The sequence below is a fragment of the Camelus dromedarius genome, chromosome 6 (genome assembly GCF_036321535.1).
Source record: "Camelus dromedarius isolate mCamDro1 chromosome 6, mCamDro1.pat, whole genome shotgun sequence".
Lineage (NCBI taxonomy): Eukaryota > Metazoa > Chordata > Mammalia > Artiodactyla > Camelidae > Camelus > Camelus dromedarius.
This window is the reverse complement of record NC_087441.1, coordinates 8,500,827-8,520,891: the sequence shown is the minus strand read 5'-3', so window position 1 is coordinate 8,520,891 and position 20,065 is coordinate 8,500,827. Positions and strand designations below refer to the sequence as shown.

The window sequence follows — 20,065 nt, the reverse complement described above, 5'->3', positions numbered from 1 at the left end:
CCCCAAATGATGGGCCTCTAAAATAATGAGGGAGTTCTGTCATCTCTCTGCCTCCCCTCTTGGGCGTTAGTGGGGCTACAGGAGTGGAGAATGGTCCCTGCCGAGGCTCTTCAAGTTATGGCCAGCACCCTGGCCGGCAGCCTCCTCCTCAGCACAGCACCGTTTCAGAGAAGTCAGAAATTGCCGAGACCCTGTGTGCTTAGAATTTGAACATTAAATCCAATATCCTGTGATGCACTTTGGCTGGAAAGCTAACCTGACGCACGTAACAGGCTGAGAGGGAGGCCGGGGGCCCGGAATACAATTGAGCCTGGGTTCCAGGGGCAGGGCCCCAGCTCTGAGCTGAGCTCCTGCTGCCTAATTTACATCCTTCTTTAAACTGATTCTGTTCTCTGAGTGGCACCCGTGTATTTTTGGCAGTCAGATATTAATAGTGGTTTCCTATTTTGTTTCTTAGCCATCAGAGGTGAGTAGTTCCTGGGTGAAGGGAGGAGCAGTGGTAATAATGGAAAGATTAGATTTGGGGGTGAAGCTGGGGTCACAGCGGGCTTCCCTCTGTCCAGGTTATCCTGCGCCCGGTCCTTCCCGCGCAGGTAAGGAAGCAGCGTCGGGCTAATCCAGTTCACTCCCTCATTAATACCGCTGGCTCTTGTGATGGCTGATTCACCTGGACCTCAAGGACTGCGGTGTTGTAGCCACAGAAGACCTCAGTCAGCCCAAGGGACAGTGAGCAGAAAGGCCAAGAGGCTGGACACCAAGAACTGAAAGGCCAAGAGCCGGAGCACCGACACATGGCTGGGCTCTGGGATGGCCATCCCCGCCTTGCTCCTGGAGTCACCCGCTCTGACCGGCCTTGCGGGTTTGACGCTCCCTCTTGGACAGACAGGAGAGTGACAGTTATGGAGCACGTGCCTGAGCCCCTACGAGGGGAAGCCTTTCTGAGGATCCAGACCGATGCTTGTGTCAAGATGTCTTCCCGCTCTGGCTGGCAACTCCATGACGTAGTCCCAGTCCTGGGGAAGTCCTGGGAGTTGTTCGGCCTATTGCTTCCTGCTGGCTGTATCCCTGTCCTCACACAGTGTCCTCACTGGGTCGCCTGGAGCAATATTCAGTCACAGTCTTGTCTCTAGGGAACTCTCCAGAACACACAGTCTCTGTCTGTTTCTGTCTCTATTTGTCTCTGTCTCTATTTATCTCTGTCTCTGTTTGTCTCTGTGTCCGTCTCTCTGTCTCTGTCTCCATCTCTGTCCCTCTGTCTCTCACTGTCTGTGTCTCTCTCTGTCTCCATCTCTGTCTGCAGCCCCTCCTGTTCCGCCCTCCTCTCTTCTAATCCTCACCACCCACGTCTCCCTGAACTCTGATCTGTCTCTTCAACTCAGTGAGACCACAAAACTCCCCTCCCTGTCCTGGGCCTGGAATCTGCATTCAGGCAGAAACCTGGGGCCATCACGGGGCTCCCCATTTCTCATCTCTCAGTGATCAAAGTCCTGTTGTCTAAAGTCAAAGGGATGCCTGTTGTCTAATGTCTGAACCCATTTTTCATAGATTCTGTTTTTCTCTTTATTTAGGGAGGGGTCACCTGTCCTCTCTTACTCCATCAGGGATGGAAGTGGAAAGCCTCTCATTTATTTGTAAAATCTGATGTGAGGATTGTTCCCCATCTGCAGGGAACATCTTGGCACATGTTCTTCAAAATGTATTTTGATTTTCAGGTATGCTCCGGTGGCGCCTGCAGCAGATGTTAGAACTTCAACATCTGGTCCTCAGCTTTCTCTGTGCCCACCCGTGGATCACGCGTCCCCACCTCCGTGGAATTAGGCATCACCGTGTGACCTGCTTTGACTGAAGAAATGTAGTCTGGAGCACTACATATACTTCCAGGGGACGCACGTGACCGCACATCTCTCCAGCCTCTCTCTTCTGTCACGTGGTGACGGTGAGGGTCAGTGTGGACGCGGTGGGGCTGAACAGCTGAAACTCTCAGAGGAGGGACCACCAGGAGGGTTGCTGGGACCCACAGCGGGATTTGCATGAGCAGGAAGCAAACTCCTGCCTTGCTGAGCCGCTGGGGTTCGGAGTGACTTCTTATGCAGCAGGAGCTACAGCCGCCTATCCTGCCAGCATCTTCCCTCTTTACTGACCCACAGTACGAGTTCAACCCCGACCCCAGACAGGTGTCCACAAATGTGTTGGCTGAACGAAGCAGGAGTTCTTGAAAATGTGTAATAGCCATAAAACGAAGAGCAGGAGGAAGTGACACCAAACAAATAATGACAGAAACAAACCATTTTTTTGAGATTCATTTCTTTGGTTGATGTATTTAAATCACATTCGGCTGGATCAATCTGTTGTAATCCAGAAGGGTTTATACTTCCCTTGCCGCAAACCTACACAGAATGGAAAACGGACTAGCAGGAATGGTAGATATGTGTCCACGACAGGAGACCTGACCCCGATGAATGGAAATTTTTCTGAGGCACCATCTGTCCATGGTCCTCTTCCTTTACCTGAGGTCAGCTGTGCATTATTTAGTGCGGGAGGAAATGCCTCTGTGGTTAAGGTTTATTTCCCAACCACCTGTAGAGGCATTCTCCTCCCAGCTTTACCGAGCTATAACTGACATATAACACTGTGTGAGTTTACAGTGTACAGCAGAATGACTTGCTATATGCATATACTGTGAAATGATGACACAGTAAGTTTAGTTAACATCCATCATCTCACATATTACAAATTTTTCTCATGATGAGAACTTTTAAGAGGTACTTTTCAGAGCAGCTTCCTCTAACTTGCTTCCCAAAGAGGAATTCTTAACCTTCAGTCCATATATTACTGGGGTGTGTGTATCAATGAATCACACGCAATTGTAAGCAAATTATGTGCCTGTTGTACATTTTTCCTGGCGAAAAATCATCAGATTCTTAGAGGTGTGGGTGACTCACTGTAAAGACAAAGTCAGTTTCCTCACCTAACTTTTAGTCTCACATTTCATCAGCCGAGTCCTGTTCCTTTTCTTGTAATTTCTCCTCCTTCTCTCTCCTTTTTCTTCTAATACAGAAACTGAAGGACCGTCCTGAAGAGGGAGGCTGAGTCATCTCACAAGTGAACAAGAGGCAGTTTCCACATGGCCCTTGAGGTTCTGGCTGGTTCCCCAGGTCAGCAGGACACAGGGATTTAATCCAGGCCATCCTTGTGCAAAGTACCCAGCGGTGCTTGGCATTTCGTGCTCAGAACCACTGCGGTGAGTGACTGGGCAGAGCACAGGCCTACTCTCACCCTTCGGCCAAAGGAGGGGAGAAACGGAAAGCAGCCAGGCTGGAGGGGAAAGCAGAGAAGGTCCTTCCTCCGAGAAGGAGCCCTGCCTCTCACGGCTGACGGCCCTGTTCGGCTCCATGTGCAGCTTTAGATTTTTGGATCCAGGGTGGAGCGGGAAGTGTTGTGGCAGAGGGAATGAAAAGGGAGGGCAGAGAAAGTTGTAAGTGTATCCTCACTGTTTCCTGGCACTGAGAGTTAGAGAAAGTTTATATAACTAATTGTGAGCAAACCTTCTAGATATGAAGAGAGTGAAAAAAGTCTGGCTATCTAGTCAATATTAATAATCTCCAGAAATCTGTGCAGGCCCCCGGGGGTTCCCTGGGCCCTGGGAGGCAGGAAGCAAGTCAAGCTTGAAAGCAGCCGCTGTGGCTGAAGCCCCCCTGCCCCCTGGAGGTAGCTTAGGGGGAACCGGGCCTGGTGTGCAGCTTTCTGCTCACACATCACAAGTACGCTTAAAACACAAACTATGGGACACTGTCATAGTATAAAAGCCATGTCCTCAAGGAGAATCAAACAGGATAGGGGGAGGGTATAGCTCAGTGATAGAACGTGTGCTTAGCATGCACGAGGTCCTGGGTTCAATCCCCAGTATCTCCATTAAAACACAAACAAAAACCCACCAGAATATGTCTTGACTTTAAACTCATCCAACGTTATATGTCAATTATACCTCAATCAAACTTGGGAGATAATTGGGAAATAAATCTTAACCACAGAGGCATTTCCTCCAGCACTAAAAAAAAAATGCAAAGTTAACCTCATGTAAAAGGAGAGGACCAAGGCTGGCTGGCTCCTCACAGAAGAATTTCAATTGAACAGGAAGCCACAGAAGGAAGGACTCAGAAGGTAAGGCGGAAGTGAGCCAAGTGACCGGAGGTAGCAGCTCCCGGGCGATTTTTATTGTGCTCATGAAACTGCGGCAGATCCCTTCTTGGTTACCATCTTTGCTGTGTCTTCCATGGGCTTGTGTTCATTTTTGTGGTTAAAATAGTCACAGAGCTTGGTCGGCAAAAACGCTGTAATGTTTTCTCGGTTGCTGTCAGCTTTTTGTTATCTGATCCACCTTTTCCTCCTCACTCCCTTGGATATATGTCCACAGGACAGTGACAAGTTGGCCTCCCATTTTCAGAGCTACAATGAACATACCAGTGATCTAGGCGTTAGTCAGCAGATGGGGAAAACCACCTAAGCCTGCTCAATTTGTCAGCCAGCCAGTGGAAAAACAAGTTCTCTCAAAAGGTAAAATATGAAATCAGAGAGTCAGAGGCCAACAGAAAAAAACACCAGGTGGGAAGTTTGGAGACCTAGTGTCTAGGAGCAAATCCTATCAGGGCTTCAGTGTTCTCGTGAGCAAAACAAATCCTTCCTGCCCCTTCTGCTTCATCATTATTGCCTTGGGAGGAAGTAAATGACATAAGGAAAAAGTTAAAATAGTTTATAACTGTTCTTGGCAGCATTAAGACTTACACCAAAATAACAAGGTGACCAGATGCTTGCTGTGCTAGACATGGCAGGCATTGCTGGTCATCCAGCCCAAAGCCCACTCATTCCCAACCCCTTTCTCTCTTGTTCACTTCAACTGAAAAGACTGGAAAATTATCTATTGTAGCTAATGGGAGTCACATGACACAGTTCTGACAAATGAGTCTAACGTGGAAATTTGTTGGGGGCTTCTGGAGAAGCTTTTGCCTTTTTCTTATAAAAGGGCCAGATATAGCTGACCTAGATTCCTCTCCTTTCTACCTTGAATATCAGTGTGATGCCTGGAGCTGAAGCAGCCTTTTTGTGATCGTGAAACAACAGGCCAATGTGTTAAGACTGATGGCAGAGAAAGAAGGACCTTGCCTCAATCCTTGATGACATTGTTGAGCTGCTGCCCCAGCCCCAGATGACCTACCTTGAGACTTCTTGTTTATTTAAGACTTCTACAGTTGAGTTTCCTGTTACTTCTAGCCAAAGCATTCCTAAGTACCTCTGATACACTGCTATAATATGTTATTACTGGAAGATTGAACTAAGTTAATTTTATTCAAAAAGGAATCATCATGTAGTAATCTTCAATTTCACTTTACTTTTGGGAAAACTATATGATGAAGCAAAATTTAAGAGAAAAATTTTTAAATTTTATATTTTGATAATTTTTAAGTATACAGAAAAGTAGAACAGCATAGTTTATTTTAGATGTATATTTTATTTGTAAAATTTATATTTCACTTAAAATTTATTTTATTATATTTTATTTTTAATTCTATTAGAAGTTTATATTTTGAAAGCTTTCAAATGTACATAAAAATAGAAACATAAAGAAAGTTTCTCCTTTCTCACATACCCACAGGATGGGGTTAGTATCCAGCCTCTGTCTGCATCCCTGCAGGGATGGGGAGCGCCTACAGGCAGCTTTTTTTAATTTATGTAACAGTAACACACATCTAATTGCTAAAAAGGACTTGTGAATGTTGAAATGTTGAATCAAAACTCACTCCTCTGTAACTTTCTTCTTGCTCTCTGGAGTGACAATGTACATGCATTAATATTAAACACTTCATGGCATTTTTCTTCATCTGTGGATCTGTATCCCACTTAGAAAGGGGGCATTCCTGGTGAAGTGTTAAAGATAGAAAGGAAAGAGGCCTCCCCATCCTGAAAGGAGAGCACGTTTGGGAGGCCTGCTCTCCCTCGCGTGCAGGGAACGCTGGGGAGGAGGGGCTTGGCACCTGAGAGCCTTGTTATTTTAGCATAAGGCTTAATGCTGCCTAGAAACAGTTATAAATTACTTTAATTTTGTCCTTATGTGATCCTCCCCCTGCCGCCTGTCTGTCTGCCCAGCTCTTGTGCAGGGCCGTGGGGGCTGCGGGGGACAGACCTTGTCGGAGCTCCTTCAGCTGACTATAGAGCCAGATTACCGTCTGAACAACGCCCACCCCCGAGTGTGGAATTGGACTGAACAATGGACAGGAAGGCCCTAGCTGTTCTTGGCCTGGGAGAGGCCCCACCCCCCCCACCTGTGACAGGTGTGTCTTGGGTTGTTTTTCCAATTGTGGTGCTGGGCGGGGCCCAAGGCCCAACTGGCAGCTGGTACACCTGTGTGTGGAGCTGGGTCTTGGCCACAGAAAAGAGTAGAGCTCTCCCGGTCCCCAGGGCTGACAGGCACCCCCACAAACCCATCTCTGCGCGACCCATCTGACCTCGGGGATCGCCAGCTTTCAGCAGGAGACCGGGAGGAGGGGCCGGCGGCCACAGGAGCCCTCGAGGGGTCCTGTATCACCCCGGCTTCTGGAGCTGCAGAGCACCCCATGTCTGCGGGTAGCCGAGTTGCCTGGCACACTCTGGTCGGGGTTCAGTTGGCATCTGGGAGGCTCAGGTGCAGTCCTCTGAGAAGTCGTGGTCTTGGGTTGAGGTGCATGAGGAAAACCAATAACAGCCTACACCCAGTTATCTCCACCTGAGGTCCTAAGTCCAGTTTTGTGTGTGTGTGTGTGTGTGCGCGCGTGTGTGGATATAGAGAGATAAATGCCTCATGCTCCTTGTTTACAAAAGATAACTTAATAAAATGAACTTGCAAGCAAGCAACCCCTCCTATCAACAGTGCCCAACACCCACCCCACAGTCCAGGCCCGCAGAGCCAGGCAAGCTTTCCCAGGGAGCTGAGCCAGGTGACCTCAGGCCTCACCTGCTCTGTGCAGCTTCCCAACCCTGGCAGGGTGGACGGTGGCCAAGACAAAGAGTTGTTTCTGGAATGGCGACACCAGAGAGCTAAAAAGGAACTCACCTTCCTCACAGCTGGTAAAGTCAGCTTGGTCTCCAGGGCAGCCCTCTTCTCCTGGGCTGTGGGCTGCCTGCGATGGAGAACACAGACCAGCCTCCCACTTCTCTGATGACTGTGGCTACTCAGTTCTCCTCTTGCGTTATCCATGCCCTGTGCATAGGCATTTCAGTTCTAGACTCTGGGCGCAAAAGATGGAGGCCCGCATCATCTGAGCTGCCCTTGGCCCAGTGTCTATGTAAGAGGCTCAGTTTCCTAGCCAGCTCCATGCAGGTGCTCATGCATCCTTCATCCCTTCACTCAACAGGGACTCATTGACGCCAGGTGCTGGGTGTCCAACAGTAACAATCCAGACGTGGCCCTGAAGCCTGCAGGACAGTTGGGACACGCGCAGTGATGACTAACCCCAGCGTGGTGCCCCTACTTGCCAGGCACTGTTCCACGCCCTTTACTGTATCTTAATGCTCACAGTGTTCTTAATTCTCACACATACAAGGTGAGGAGTCTGAGGCACCAAGTTAGGTAAATTGCTCAAGATGGTGCAGTGTGGAAAGCGTGGATCCAGGATTGAAGCCCAGGTCAACACGCTGCGTTTAACTCCTACACGATTCTGTCTGAATGAGGGTGACCACACAGAGCACAGCTGTGTGAAGGTTTCAGCGTGAACTGCCAGCGGGGGAAAGAACAGGGACGTGTGGTAGGGAAATAGTGTGGTGAGAGCCCTCAGAGGGGCCACGTGGAGGCTGAAGAAAGGAGGCTGAGAAGGATGCAGCAAGAGTATGGTGGTTCACACTGGCGTCTGGAGTCCGGGGACCAAGCGAGGGCAGCATGCCTGGAACTCAGGGGGGAGGGGAGGAGAGGATGGGAGGACAGCAGGGGCAAAGATGGGACCCCACTCGGGGGGGACCCCCACCCAAGTGCTAGCAGGAGCTGTGACGAGGGGTGATGTGACTCACCATGCTGTGAGGAGAAAGCAGAAGGCTAGTTACTGCCAGAGTCCAGCGAAAGGTGGTCGCAGTGGTCAGGAGGAGAAGTGGGCCTGGAGGAGGCTGACCTAGTTGGATGTACATGGATGGACAGATCCAGCTTGCTTCCAGTGTCCTTGAACCATGCTGGGAACCTCCCCACCCCCAAATCCTGCAGACTAGCTTCATTTTAAGATCATGATCTCTGAGAAGTGCAGAGTGAGGGGCATGTGGGGCGGAGGGAGGGTCTCCTCTTTATAGTGGGACTCACTAGTACTTTATAGTGTACTCTGCTGGGGACAATCCAGGAGAGAGGGCAAGATGGGTGATCTGGGACCACGAGGCTAAGGGAAGGAACAAAGTCATTGGTTAGGGAAGTGCATGGGGTCCGAGCACGTGGAGGCAAGTAGGGACTGGTCCTCCCTGCACTGCAGGGAAGAAGAGGATGGGGGAGCTTTGGTGTTGGGAGATGAGGGACTTCTCTTCAGGTGGTTCTACTTCCTCAGGGAAGGATGAGGCCAGGTATACTACTGAAGGTAGTGGGTGGATCAGATGGGATGTGTGAGGAAGGAGAAGGTGGAAACAATTGTCTTAGAGAAAATGAGCTTAACTGGGTAAAACTGGGATTAATAAGCAATTACATTCTGAGATCATGAGGCTAAAATTCATAGATGGTATAGCACACAACTGTGGTCTTGAGAGTCCTTTTTTTACCAAAAGGAATCAGAGCTTCTTGGAGAAACAATTAATTCCAGGTCTTAGGAGCAGGAAATGTACAGGAAGAGCCTGAAATGGTCATACTAGAAGGCATGGAACTGTCAGAGACCACTGGGGTCATGTCAAGAGGACCCTGGAGCCAATTCAAAGGTGCTCCCACTGGCCAAAGAGGGAACATTCTGAGCACCAACAAGAAGAATACAGTGGACCGGACACATTAAATCCGTTTCAATCAAATATGAAACATATTGAGAGTGAAAAAGAACCAAACGAATTGGTCACCATTGGAGGATGTTAATGGACAAATTCACTAAGTTCAGAGTAACTCATAATTTTGAACAGTAGTAAATAAAGGAAAAGAATCCTACCTGTTTTCTTTGTGTTACCATCAGGTAAACAAATAGTAGATGGGAATTTTCTGTATATAGAAGAATTTCAGCGACAAATGAAGAAAGAAGGATAGAATAGAACATAACTGTTTTGCAAGGACTAGGGCATAGACAGTCAGTGGCCACTACATCACATCTTCCCTGATGGGAAGAATGCACATCACCCAGGAGACAATTTGCTCTAGCTTCTGTATCCAACTGCTGAGCTACAAATGATGCAGAGCACAAAGGAACCCTTTAATACCACAGGGATACAGCAATGCATGGTCTGTGAAGGCTGCTGGGCATACAACCTAGTTTATTCAACAAATAAATTGCAAGGGTGAAAAAGAAATGGAAGGGAAACCTATATATTAAGAGTGGTTTAAGAGACAACACCCATCATGTTGTATAAGCATTACTTGTGTGATTCACACAAACTTGGGAAAGTGACATGGCATTTATGAGACAGTTGGAACCGTGAACACTAATGGAATATCTGATCACATTAAATAATTATTGTTTAGGAAAATGACAGCAGTCTGTAAGGTTATGCAATTTCTCCAGTGATGCTGAGGATTCAGATTTAAGAGAGAGAAAGGCCACTAAACAAATTGGTAGGAGATCGCAGTCTGGGTAAATGAATGAATCAGTTCATTAGTGACTTGAGAATATTGGGTTTTAGCTTTACATATTCACAGTGTTGTTATATCTAATGAAATACTGCATATGAAAAACACCTTGAAAAACTTTGAAGTTTTATTTAAAAATTAGGGCTAGGAATCTTTGAAAGCTAGTCAGTCGGTACACATAGAGACGCAATAAAGACATCATTTGCTGATGGGTTGATTTGCTTTGCCAGTATATTTATGGTGATCTCATTCTTCTGAACCCCAAAGAGAGCATGTGGTCTGACAAAAGGATGTTTTCTAATTTGTGAATGCATTTAGATGAAAACTTTTATTACGGTATCAAATTTTAGTCACAATTAGTTGTATGTGTAATGAATCCATTTTAGGGAAAGTTCAAAGCTACATGAAATTGAAACGAACCCAGAAAATCCTATGTATCATCACCTTAATTTTGCTCCACGTGAGTCAGAGCCTTATTAGAGAATTGTCTGGTGTGTGCACCAGACTTTTGTAAGTGGGGAAACTGGAAGATGGTCCAAGGGTAATTAGAGTTATGGAGAACTGGTGGCATGGCGAGTGTCCAGAGGAACCTGGAATACTTCACAGGGAGATGCTGAGGGGGTTCAGAATCACTGTCTCCAAGTTTATTGCATGCTTTTAATAACCTGAAGTCAATACCTAGATCCTTGGCTATACAGAAGGTCAAGCAAGAAGAAATGGGCTGCATGATGGGAAACAGTATGGAGATTCCTTAAAAAACTAAAAATAGACTTACCATATGATCCAGCAGTACCACTCCTGTGCATATGTCTGGAGGGAACTCTAATTCAAAAAGATACATGCACCCCAATGTTCATAGCAGCATTATTTACAATAGCCAGGACATGGAAACAACCTAAATGTCCATCAGCAGATAATTGGATAAAGAAGTTGTGGTCTATATTTACAATGGAATACTACATAGCCATAAAAAAGAATAAAATAATGCCATTTGCAGCAACATGAATGGACCTGGAGATCGTCATTTTAAGTGAAGTAAGCCATAAAGAGAAAGAAAAGTACAATATGATATCACTTATATGTGAAATCTAAAAAAGAGACACAAATGAGCAAAACAGAAACAGACCCACAGACATAGGAAACAAACTTATGGTTACTGGGGGGAAATGGGTAGGAAGGCATCAATTGGGAATTCGAGATTTGCAGATACTAACTACTGTATATAAAATAGATAAACAACAAGTTCCTACGGTATAACACAGGTAATTATATTCAATATCTTGTAGTAATCTATAATGAAACTGAAAAAGAATATGAAAAGGAATATATGTATGTATATGTATGACTGAAACATTATGCTATATACCAGAAATTGACAACACTGTAAACTGACTATATTTCAACTGAAAAAAAAAGTCTGAAATTAAAAAAAAAAATAAGGAAGACAAAATGGGCTTTAAAAATAGCTACTGGTACCACCTGGTACCACCTCCCATGTACCAAAAACTGCTCTCATAAGGGGCAGCCATGATCTCCACATGGTTAACCCAAAGGACCAGTCATTGTCCTGCTGGACCCAGAGCAGCTTTTGCCATTGTTGACCGCCATCTGCTCCTTGGGAACCCTCCTTCCTTTGGATTCCAGGGCAGGTAACTGTAGGTTGTCCCCTACCTTATGGGCCCCCTCCTTCCCCTCACACCCCTGGGGGGAGCTCCTCTGGGCTCAGTCCTCACCCCTCCCTTTCTGACCAGCACTCAGCCCTTGGTGAACTCATCAGGCCAAGGTGCTAAACACCCTCGGGATGCTGACAGCCTCCATATATATGTCTCTGCCCAGACCTCACCCTCGGACTCCCAACTTGCATAACCTACTGCCCACTCAACACCTCCACCTGGATTTTTAACAGGCATCTCTAACTGCCCACCTGCCTGACCACCTGCTCCCTGCTCCTCCCACAGCTGTTTTTGTCTCAGCTGATGACACTTCCAGCTGCTCTGGCCAAGATCGTGACGGCATCCAAACTCCTGCCTTTTCCTCTCACCCTTCAAAGACCTATCAGGAACCCAACCGTTTCTCTCGACCCCACTCTCCTCGCCCTCATCCCCACACCACCAGTCCCCCACCCCCAGGTTGTCATGTCCCTCCCTCTCTGGTCTCACCGCTCCCTCAAGTTTCAACACAGCTGCTCGGATGATCCAATGGAAACATCATCTGAGCATGTCATTGCTCTGTTCCCTCAGAGGAAAGCCAAAGTCCTGAGCATCCAGCCCATGTGCCCTCTGGAAACCCTGCACCTCTTCTGCTCTCCTCAGCTCCATCCCTCCCTCTTCTGCTTACTGGGAGTCCCTGAGGGCCCGGCCTCTGGAGGATGGTCCTCCTCTTCTCCACCAGCCTGTCCCTCTGCTCCCACTTCAGTCTCTGCTCCTACCCACCCATCGTCCCCTCCCTCCAAAGAGCCAATCCTTCTACCTGCATTTAGGGCCTTCCTTTCTCATCTCTAGAGACGAGACACTCCCCTTCCATGCAGCATCCTTAACTCTCCTTCTTCATTCTTTTGCTGCTTGATCTCCCATGTGACACGTGCAGCCCTGGCCCGTCTTAGAAAGGTCTCCAAGTCCCCTCCAGCCACTGTCCAATATATTTTGTGTTTCTCCTAGCCCGGCTTCCAGACCCAGCAGACTATACTTACTGCCTGCATTTCTTCCTTAATTCTTTGCAAGCTGACCAACTCTCTAATCCAAAGGCCACCATTACCTTCTCACAAAACCAAGGCTCCTTCCTGAGTCCTTGTGCTTAGAGGCCTTTCTGAGGTTGTCAAGCCAGTGACTGCTCCCTTCTTCCCAGAGTGTCCCCTGCCGCACCAGGGCTTCCTCAGTGTTGGGCTATTTCTTTCTGATCTTTTCTTCCTGCCCCTCCCAGGCTCAGACACTGGCCTTCCCCCACCTCACCCACTTTGGAGAGCTCACACCCTCTACTCTTCACTTCTGGCCTTTCCCATCGGGGGACCCTCCACATATTAAACTCAGCACAACCCAAACCAGACCCACTCTGCACCCCCAGCTCCTGTCTCTGATCACACCAGCTTCTGCCTTTGTTCTCATCTCTCTGGTGATGGGGCCAGCACCGTCCCATTCTCTAAATGCTGGGCTCCTTTCTAATTCCTTGCTGCCCTTTTGCCTCTCATGCCATCAGGCACCAAACACAGCCTTTCATTTTCCCCGAGCTCTCCCCCTATTTCTCTCTCTGCTTTGACAACTTGCTGGGCTCCCTGGCCCCCCAGGTCCTGGCTGACTCCCTGGCCACAGCTACGTGGCATTTCCTGCAGTGGTCAACTCCAGGGGCTGACGGAGCTGGGGTTTCCTTCCTGCCTCACCTCCTCCCCTTCCAGTCATAGGCCTTTAGAGAGCTCTACCTCTCAGGAGTGGGATGTGCCCAAACTTTCCCCACTCAGGTGGGGCCACTGGCTTTTCCAGGTTCCACTCACGGCTTAGGTATTGGAGCTGACATTTTTCTTGAATGTCTCATGATCTGTTACTTTCTCTATTTGCTAAATGGACCAGTGCCCAGGTGACCCTCAGCCTGTCAAGACAGTGTGTATGTAGGGGCTTCCTCTGCTGTCCTGTTGACTGTCCCACACTGAACCAGAGGGCAGTAACCTGAAAACACAGCAGATTCTTGGCTTATTCAGCCAATTCTCAGAGGAAGGGGAGCAGCACTATAGTTCATTGGAGTCCAAGATGCACATTGTAACATTGCTGAAATCAGGGCATAGCTTACGATTTAATTAAATAATTTATAATTGGCAGCATTTTTTTTCTTTCTCATTGGTACATAAAATAGTGGTTCATCTTACAGTTGATTGTGTCTTAGATTCTATGGGCTGTAAAGCTCAAGTGCTGGTCTGGACTGTAGGAAATTTTTTAAAATATGTACAGCATGCCACCATGCAGAGCTGTAAAGTATGTGATTCTAGAGAGAGCAGGAAATAGGAGGCGAGATAACATTTTAAAAGACTTGGTCCTCTCCTCAAGATCTTACTACCCAATTTGTGAAAAAGGGCTAAGAGAAAAGAAATATACAAATACTCTCAGGCAACACATGAGTAGGTGAGAGCTGAAGTGGGTATCTGTGAATCTGAGTGTACATAAACACTGTTATCTGGAACCTTAGCATTCCAGGAAGGCTTCCTGGAAGGAGTGAGCTTCGAGTTTAAAGGGAAAGGAAAAGTGGGCACAGTGTTTTCATGAGGAAATAATGTGTCCATTTTACAGGGAAACTGTTTGGATACCTTATGAGCATCATACCATGGATATCCACCACATCATAATTGAGTTTGTGAGCAAGAGAGCAGAAGGCTCAGGAGTGACTTGAATCTCTGCTGTTGTTCACATTTCCTTTATTCCCGGAATCACCACCCAGGAGGCTGTCCACAGAGGATGGAATGTCTGGTTGTTCCTGGTCATTCCTGAATGTCTGCAAGGGCACTGCTGTGTCCTGCTTAGCACCGGGGTTCTGATCCTTCTGGAACATGCTTAAGAAACAAACGGCTCAACCTACAGTCTTCTCAATGTGAGCAGAATGGGGTGAGAGAGGAACCACCTGGGTTTGGGGCCTGACGGAAACACCCTGATGAAGGTCTCTGAGGCTGTCCATACACACCCATTATAGGAGAAGGAAATGCAACCTTTAAATCCACCCAAAGGGCGATTGCAGGTGAGCCCTCTCCCTCTCCTTTCTCCCCTCCCCTGCAGACCAGTCCTGACTTCCCGGCTAGAACCCAGTGGCAAGAGGGGCTCTCCCTCCCGTTACTGAGCTGTCGGTCATCCTTGGATGGGCCATGTACTCCAATGGAGGATGCACAGATAGGTGCTGGTGTCCCTGTGCGTGAGTACAAACTGGCTTACTGTAGTATCAGCCCCTAAGTCAGGGACTACATACTGAACAGAGTGGGAGGAGGGATTGTATGTTGGAGGGGAAAGGGCACAGGCAGGGAGACGGAAGAGCCCCCTCACTCCCGCACCCACCAGCCCCTCACAGTTGCCCGGCTTCTTACTGCAGAGGGTCAGCTCCTCTTGCTCCGCACCCCTCCTGTAAGCCAGCCGGTGGGGCAGGTGCCGTCACCAGCGGACAGGCCAGGAAAGCGGGCTCAGAGAAGCCAAGGTCACGTGGTAAGTGGCAGATCTCGAGGTCATGGTCTCAGTTCTCGCCAAGACAGCACACCTTTGATACCCCCACATTCTGCTTGGTGTGGACAGTGGGCCGCTGTGCCCTCGCATATAGAAAGCTAGTAAAGGGCAGCATTTATCGAACGCTTTGCACTCGCCAGGCGTTCATCAAGCCCTTTACGCGAATTAACGCGATCCTCACCGCAACCTCATGCGGTAGGTACAAACTAATCCTGCTTTACCCGCAGGGCAACGAGGCACAGGGAGTGGAAGTGACCCGCCCAGGGTCGCAGAAGTAGACGAGAGGGGGAGGCGCAGCGCCCCCGGCGGGACTGGGGAGGACTCCGTACGGCAGCGGAGGGCCGGGTCCCGGAGGTTTCCAGCCTTGCAGCGGCGGCCAGGCCCAGGCTGTCCATATAAGGCCGCGGGCGTCCTGTAACGTTTCAGGCGCTTCAGGGCGCCCCGCGGACTACAGCCTCCTCCGCGCCGAGGAATGTGTGGAATCTTCCTTCCTGGCTGCCGCCCACCGCAGGGAGGACTTCCCCTCCGCACTCAGGCCCCCCGATCAGCCCCCCAGCCAGCCCCGGGGGCCGCCCGCCGCTGCCCGGCCGCTGGGGGGAGCGCGGCGCCTCGGCGGAGCCGGCGGGGAGACCGGGAGGCGGCCGCGCGCCCTCACCTGCCCGGGGCGGCGAGCGCGGGCGGAGAGGAGGCGGCCGGGCGGAGGCCGCGGAGGAGGCCGGGGAGGAGCCTGAGGCCGGCCGGCGGCGTGGACACAAAGTGAAACTCCTGGAAGTTGCGGGAGCTCGGGGATCGCGGAGAGCCGCGCCGGGCGGAGCGCCCATGGCTCTGAGCAAAGGGCTGCGGCTGCTCGGGCGGCTGGAGGCCTCGGGAGAGAGCAGCGTCCTGCTGGAGGCGCGCGGCCGCGGGGACTGCCTGCTCTTCGAGGCCGGCACGGTGGCCACGCTCGGTGAGTACGGCAGGCGGCGCCGCCCGGGGCTCCGGGCCGTTGACTCCGCAGCCCGGCCGGGGGCTGGGGCCGTGCGCTGGTCTTCTGCCCCGGGAAGGATGCCCAGAGGAGAGGGCACTCGCCTTTGCGGAGACTTAGACAAACTGGGACCTCCTTCCCCGAGGTGACCAGTACCGGGCGCCGGAGGTAGCTGAGGCGTGGGGGTCACTCGCGTGGGGTGGAGGGTGGCCTGTTTGAATGAAGTGACGCCGGGGACGCCGGAGAGCGCATCTGGCTGCGCCCGGGTGCGCAGGCGGCCCTCAGCGCCTCCTCGGGGTCTGCCATCTGCGCGCCTGTCGGAGGGGTCCGTTCTTGGAGAGCCACCTCTAGCCTCTTATGCCCGCGCTCCGCTGGGACTCTTGCGGTGCGGATTCACGATCATTCAAGGGGTCTGCCTTAGGAGCCGGCCCGACCAAGCGCCTGGCACTCTTTCTCATTTGCACCTGTTGATGAAACCAGTGAAAGCCCGTTGCTTTGGGATGGCCTGCTCTATCCCCAGAAGGGATGGGGACAAAGCAGACTCCGGAAAATGCTTGGCGTGTAGATCCTTGGCTGAGAAGCGTCAGTACTGCAAAGTATAGAACAGTTGGCATATATATTACCCGATGATTCTGTGCTGGGTGTTTTTGAAATTAGGCAGATGCCAAGCCAGTGTATTTCACCTAGGTCCTTTGGGAAGTCTTGAGACTGACATTGTGTCAAGAGCTTTGGAGGCCATCTCATTTAATTTTCACAGTTCTACAGAGGGGCTATTATTATCCCCATATGACAGAGGAGTAAACTGAGGCCTGAAGAGGCTAAGAAACTTGCTTGCCCAAGGTGACACAGCTCTTATGTCCATGCAGCTATTTCTGTATTGTTGTCTAATGCATGGCTTCCTGGAATCACCAGGTAGGCTGCCCTTTGTTTTGTGGCCAACGTGAAGAAGGCGAGGCAATACCAAAGTGAGTGAAACCAGGTAGGATTATTAGAACTTGAAACTTGAACGCCGGAGAGTAGGCTTACAGCTGGTGTCCAGCTGTACCATCTTCCTTTGTTTGTAGCTAAACAAAGTGCAGAAGAGGGTCACTTGTCCTCTAGGTGGATGACCAGTGCACTCAGCCCCACCACACTCTGTAACTGAATCTAGTCTTTCTTTCACATTGTATGCATCAGTTCTTCAATTAGATTCTTCAGTATACACCTTAGAAGGACCATCTCTTCTATTTCTGCTTCCCCAATCATTTCATTACCCTATAGCTGTCTGGCTTGTTTTCATTCACTTGATGACTGAAGCAACGTCTCCAGTATTGTCAGCACCATAAATGTGCAGCAAACCATGGATTAAATTATTATCAGATTATTCCAATTTGTGCTGTGCCCCGAAAAGTCCAAGTGTGGTCATTTGCTAAGGTCTTGAAAGAAAACCACAGAAATTTCCATTCCATTTTAGATGCCTACTTCATACCACATATATCAGAACCGAGGGATTAACTGCATGATACAAAACAACTGCTTCATCAAAGAGATTAAAATATCCTTTGGCTGGATTACAGCAACTTTAAGCAAGGTTCATATACATGTAAGAGTTCCTTTGAAGCCACTAGATAAAAAGGCTTTATTTTTTCAAAAGTGAACATTAAAAAATGATTAATGAAAGTAATATAAGGCATATTTTCCTTTTGGAAATTAGGTTTGGGCTGAGATCATGTACGTTGTGTTGGTGATTACAAAACACTGGATTCTAGAAAAGACGATGTAATGAAAGGAATGGGCACCGCCTCAGTGCACGTGCAGCCCACATTTGTCACTTAATTTTTAAAGTCTTCTTTTCTTAAATTAAGTGAAACTATTTTTAGAAAACAGCTGTAGCATTTGGTGGTATTGCTGGCCCAGAGAAGGGTTGTAAGAGCCTTCTGTTACTAGAAAGTTGTTGTCTCAGACTTTGGGTATTGCGACTATGTCACCCTTGGCTAGAATGGCTGTGAACGTGACATTTCCATCTGTGTTCCAAAGGTCTAGCTTTTCGCTTCCTTTTCTGGAGAAGGTTAAGAGTGCTTTCATTTCCCTCCCCACCCAGAAAGTTGCAGTCTCCACTTTTGTGTAGGATGGTACACCTGTGGCAACTGGCATGGCTAACAGTGGAACCCTGACCATTCCATGAGGTTCAAGGTTGGAGGCAGCTTCCTGTTCATGTCAGCTGTGACTTCCTGTGATGGCCTCCCCAGTGAGGAATGAGAGGCCAAGCCAACTTAAGCCAAGGTCTAATGTGTGAGTGGTTTCTCCCCGGCTGCTGAGTGGTGCTGAGTTCTGCGCAGCTCTGTGGCAGATGCAGCTGCAGCTTTTCCCGGGAGGAGCAGAAGAGCTAGGGGGCCTGACAAACATAAGGACAGCTTTTTAAGGCACATTTTAACCCATAAGAATCCTACCTTGGAAGGGCCTCCCCCTGGAAGGGGCTCGCCATTGATTGCTTAACGTTTTCCTGCAGTGCTGAGATAGGGAGTTGAATTGGGTTGTGAGTTTAGGAAAGAATGACCCTTAGCTGATCGATTGCTAGGTGGATCCTTCTGTTCCTGCATGACTTAGGTGGCCACCTTGACTGCTGCCAAGAGGTTGCTGGAGGAATACTTCCAAATTCCAGCATCTAAAAGAATTAGGTTGGGAATCTATCTTTAGAGTGGATCAGTGAGAACAGAAATTCCAGAGGCAGAAAAGCCAAACATACTGGCACCAATTTGAAAGGTTTTTATAAAGTTTTCTTGGTGACCTGATTCAACAGTAGGACTCTCAAGTTTAGATTAAAAAGCCGTAGCCTGTATTCCCTCTGGTCCACAATCCACAATTAGCGTGCAGATGTTCTCTTATTTGCATACTGGGACAAAAAGTACTCGCTGTCTTCTTTCTCTTTGTTGCTTTTTGACTTACTGTGGAACAGATGAAGGGAACTGGGCCTATTGTTCATAGATTTTCAGAACCAGCACCCATGCTCCAAAGTTCAATGTTCTCCAAACAGCACCTCAGGAGGGGTGGCCTGCGAACGTGCATGTGTTTACACGAGTGTGTGTGTGTTTGCATGAGTGTGTGAGCTCACGCAGCCCCGCCTGTCCCTCCCCCAGCCACACTTACTGTGGAACAGGCAGCAGGGAGCCGGGTGGGAAGGAGACTTGCGAGACTTAATTAAGTTAATTAGTGAGTGCCCCTAAATTACTTTGAGCTTCTAGGGGAAAAGGTCCCATGTACACACTGTGCAGAGGCCACAGTGTTACGTTTCGTTTGACTTGGAGATGTGGCCCTGGGACCCAGCAAGGCTCTGTCTGAATTGGTGCTTTGGCCACTTTGTCAGGCTTCGTGGCCTGGGTTTATTTGCTCAATGACTTGACGTTTGACACGCCTGAGAGCCTCTGAGAGAGTCACCTGAATCCTCCTGGGTGAAGCCCGAAGCGCAGGCAGGCCCGGCAGAGGCTCTGGGCTCCAGAAACCCAGGCAGTGACCCAGGGTCATAGCGTGGCCTGTGGCGTCCGTGGCTCGGGCACCGTCCTTTCCTCGTGGGAGGTTTGCTCTGTGTAATATTTGCAGAATTGAAAACTGGGTTAGTGTGTGCTTCTGCCTGACATTTTTGTCACTCACCAGTAGGAATGTGATTTCAAATCTTGCCAGCCTCATTTTTGGGGCTCTGTGGCTCCAAAACTTTTCTTTAAACCTTTAATTGTGAAAAATTTCAAATGTACACAAAAGTGGAAGGGAAAAATGAATCCCCTGTATATGTCACTCAGTTTTGATAATAATCAATATATTTCAATTCTATGTCACCCATCCTTATATTTTTTACGAAAAATAAATCTCCTAAAATGTAGCTGGTTCATTGGCAAAAAAGGTTTTAATTTATTTGGCTTGGCTTTTTCTCCCCCCTGACTTGCATTTATGTGTGGGTAAGTTCAAAATTTACTTGATGAATTTATGAAAAAGAATATGAAAAAACAATAAAATTGTTCTATGATAGCAAAAAAAAATTTACTTGATGAATTTAAGTGTGCGCAACAACAGAAATGGTGGTGTGAACTGATTCTGAGTTTCTGGCCAAGATACATTTTTTTAGAGTAAAATGATCACATGGGAAGAGCAGACCACAGCCCGGAAGAGCAGGGTCCCCTCCTG

At 48.7% G+C, this 20,065-nt stretch overlaps 1 protein-coding gene across 6 annotated transcripts in view; it reads left to right on the top strand.

Annotated features, from left to right (window-relative positions):
- Window positions 1–15,311: 15,311 nt before the first annotated feature.
- SYNJ2 (synaptojanin 2) overlaps window positions 15,312–20,065 on the top strand; it is an 89,786-nt gene continuing 85,032 nt past the window's right edge. For 3 of the 6 annotated variants that reach the window (XM_064486526.1, XM_064486528.1, XM_064486525.1), the window contains exon 1: window positions 15,313–15,892. In XM_064486526.1, the coding sequence (XP_064342596.1) occupies window positions 15,766–15,892 (127 nt within the window). In that variant the 5' untranslated portion in view covers window positions 15,313–15,765. Of the gene's footprint in view, window positions 15,893–20,065 lie in introns of all 6 variants that reach the window. The other 3 variants (XM_064486530.1, XM_064486529.1, XM_064486527.1) reach the window with 2 other exon arrangements.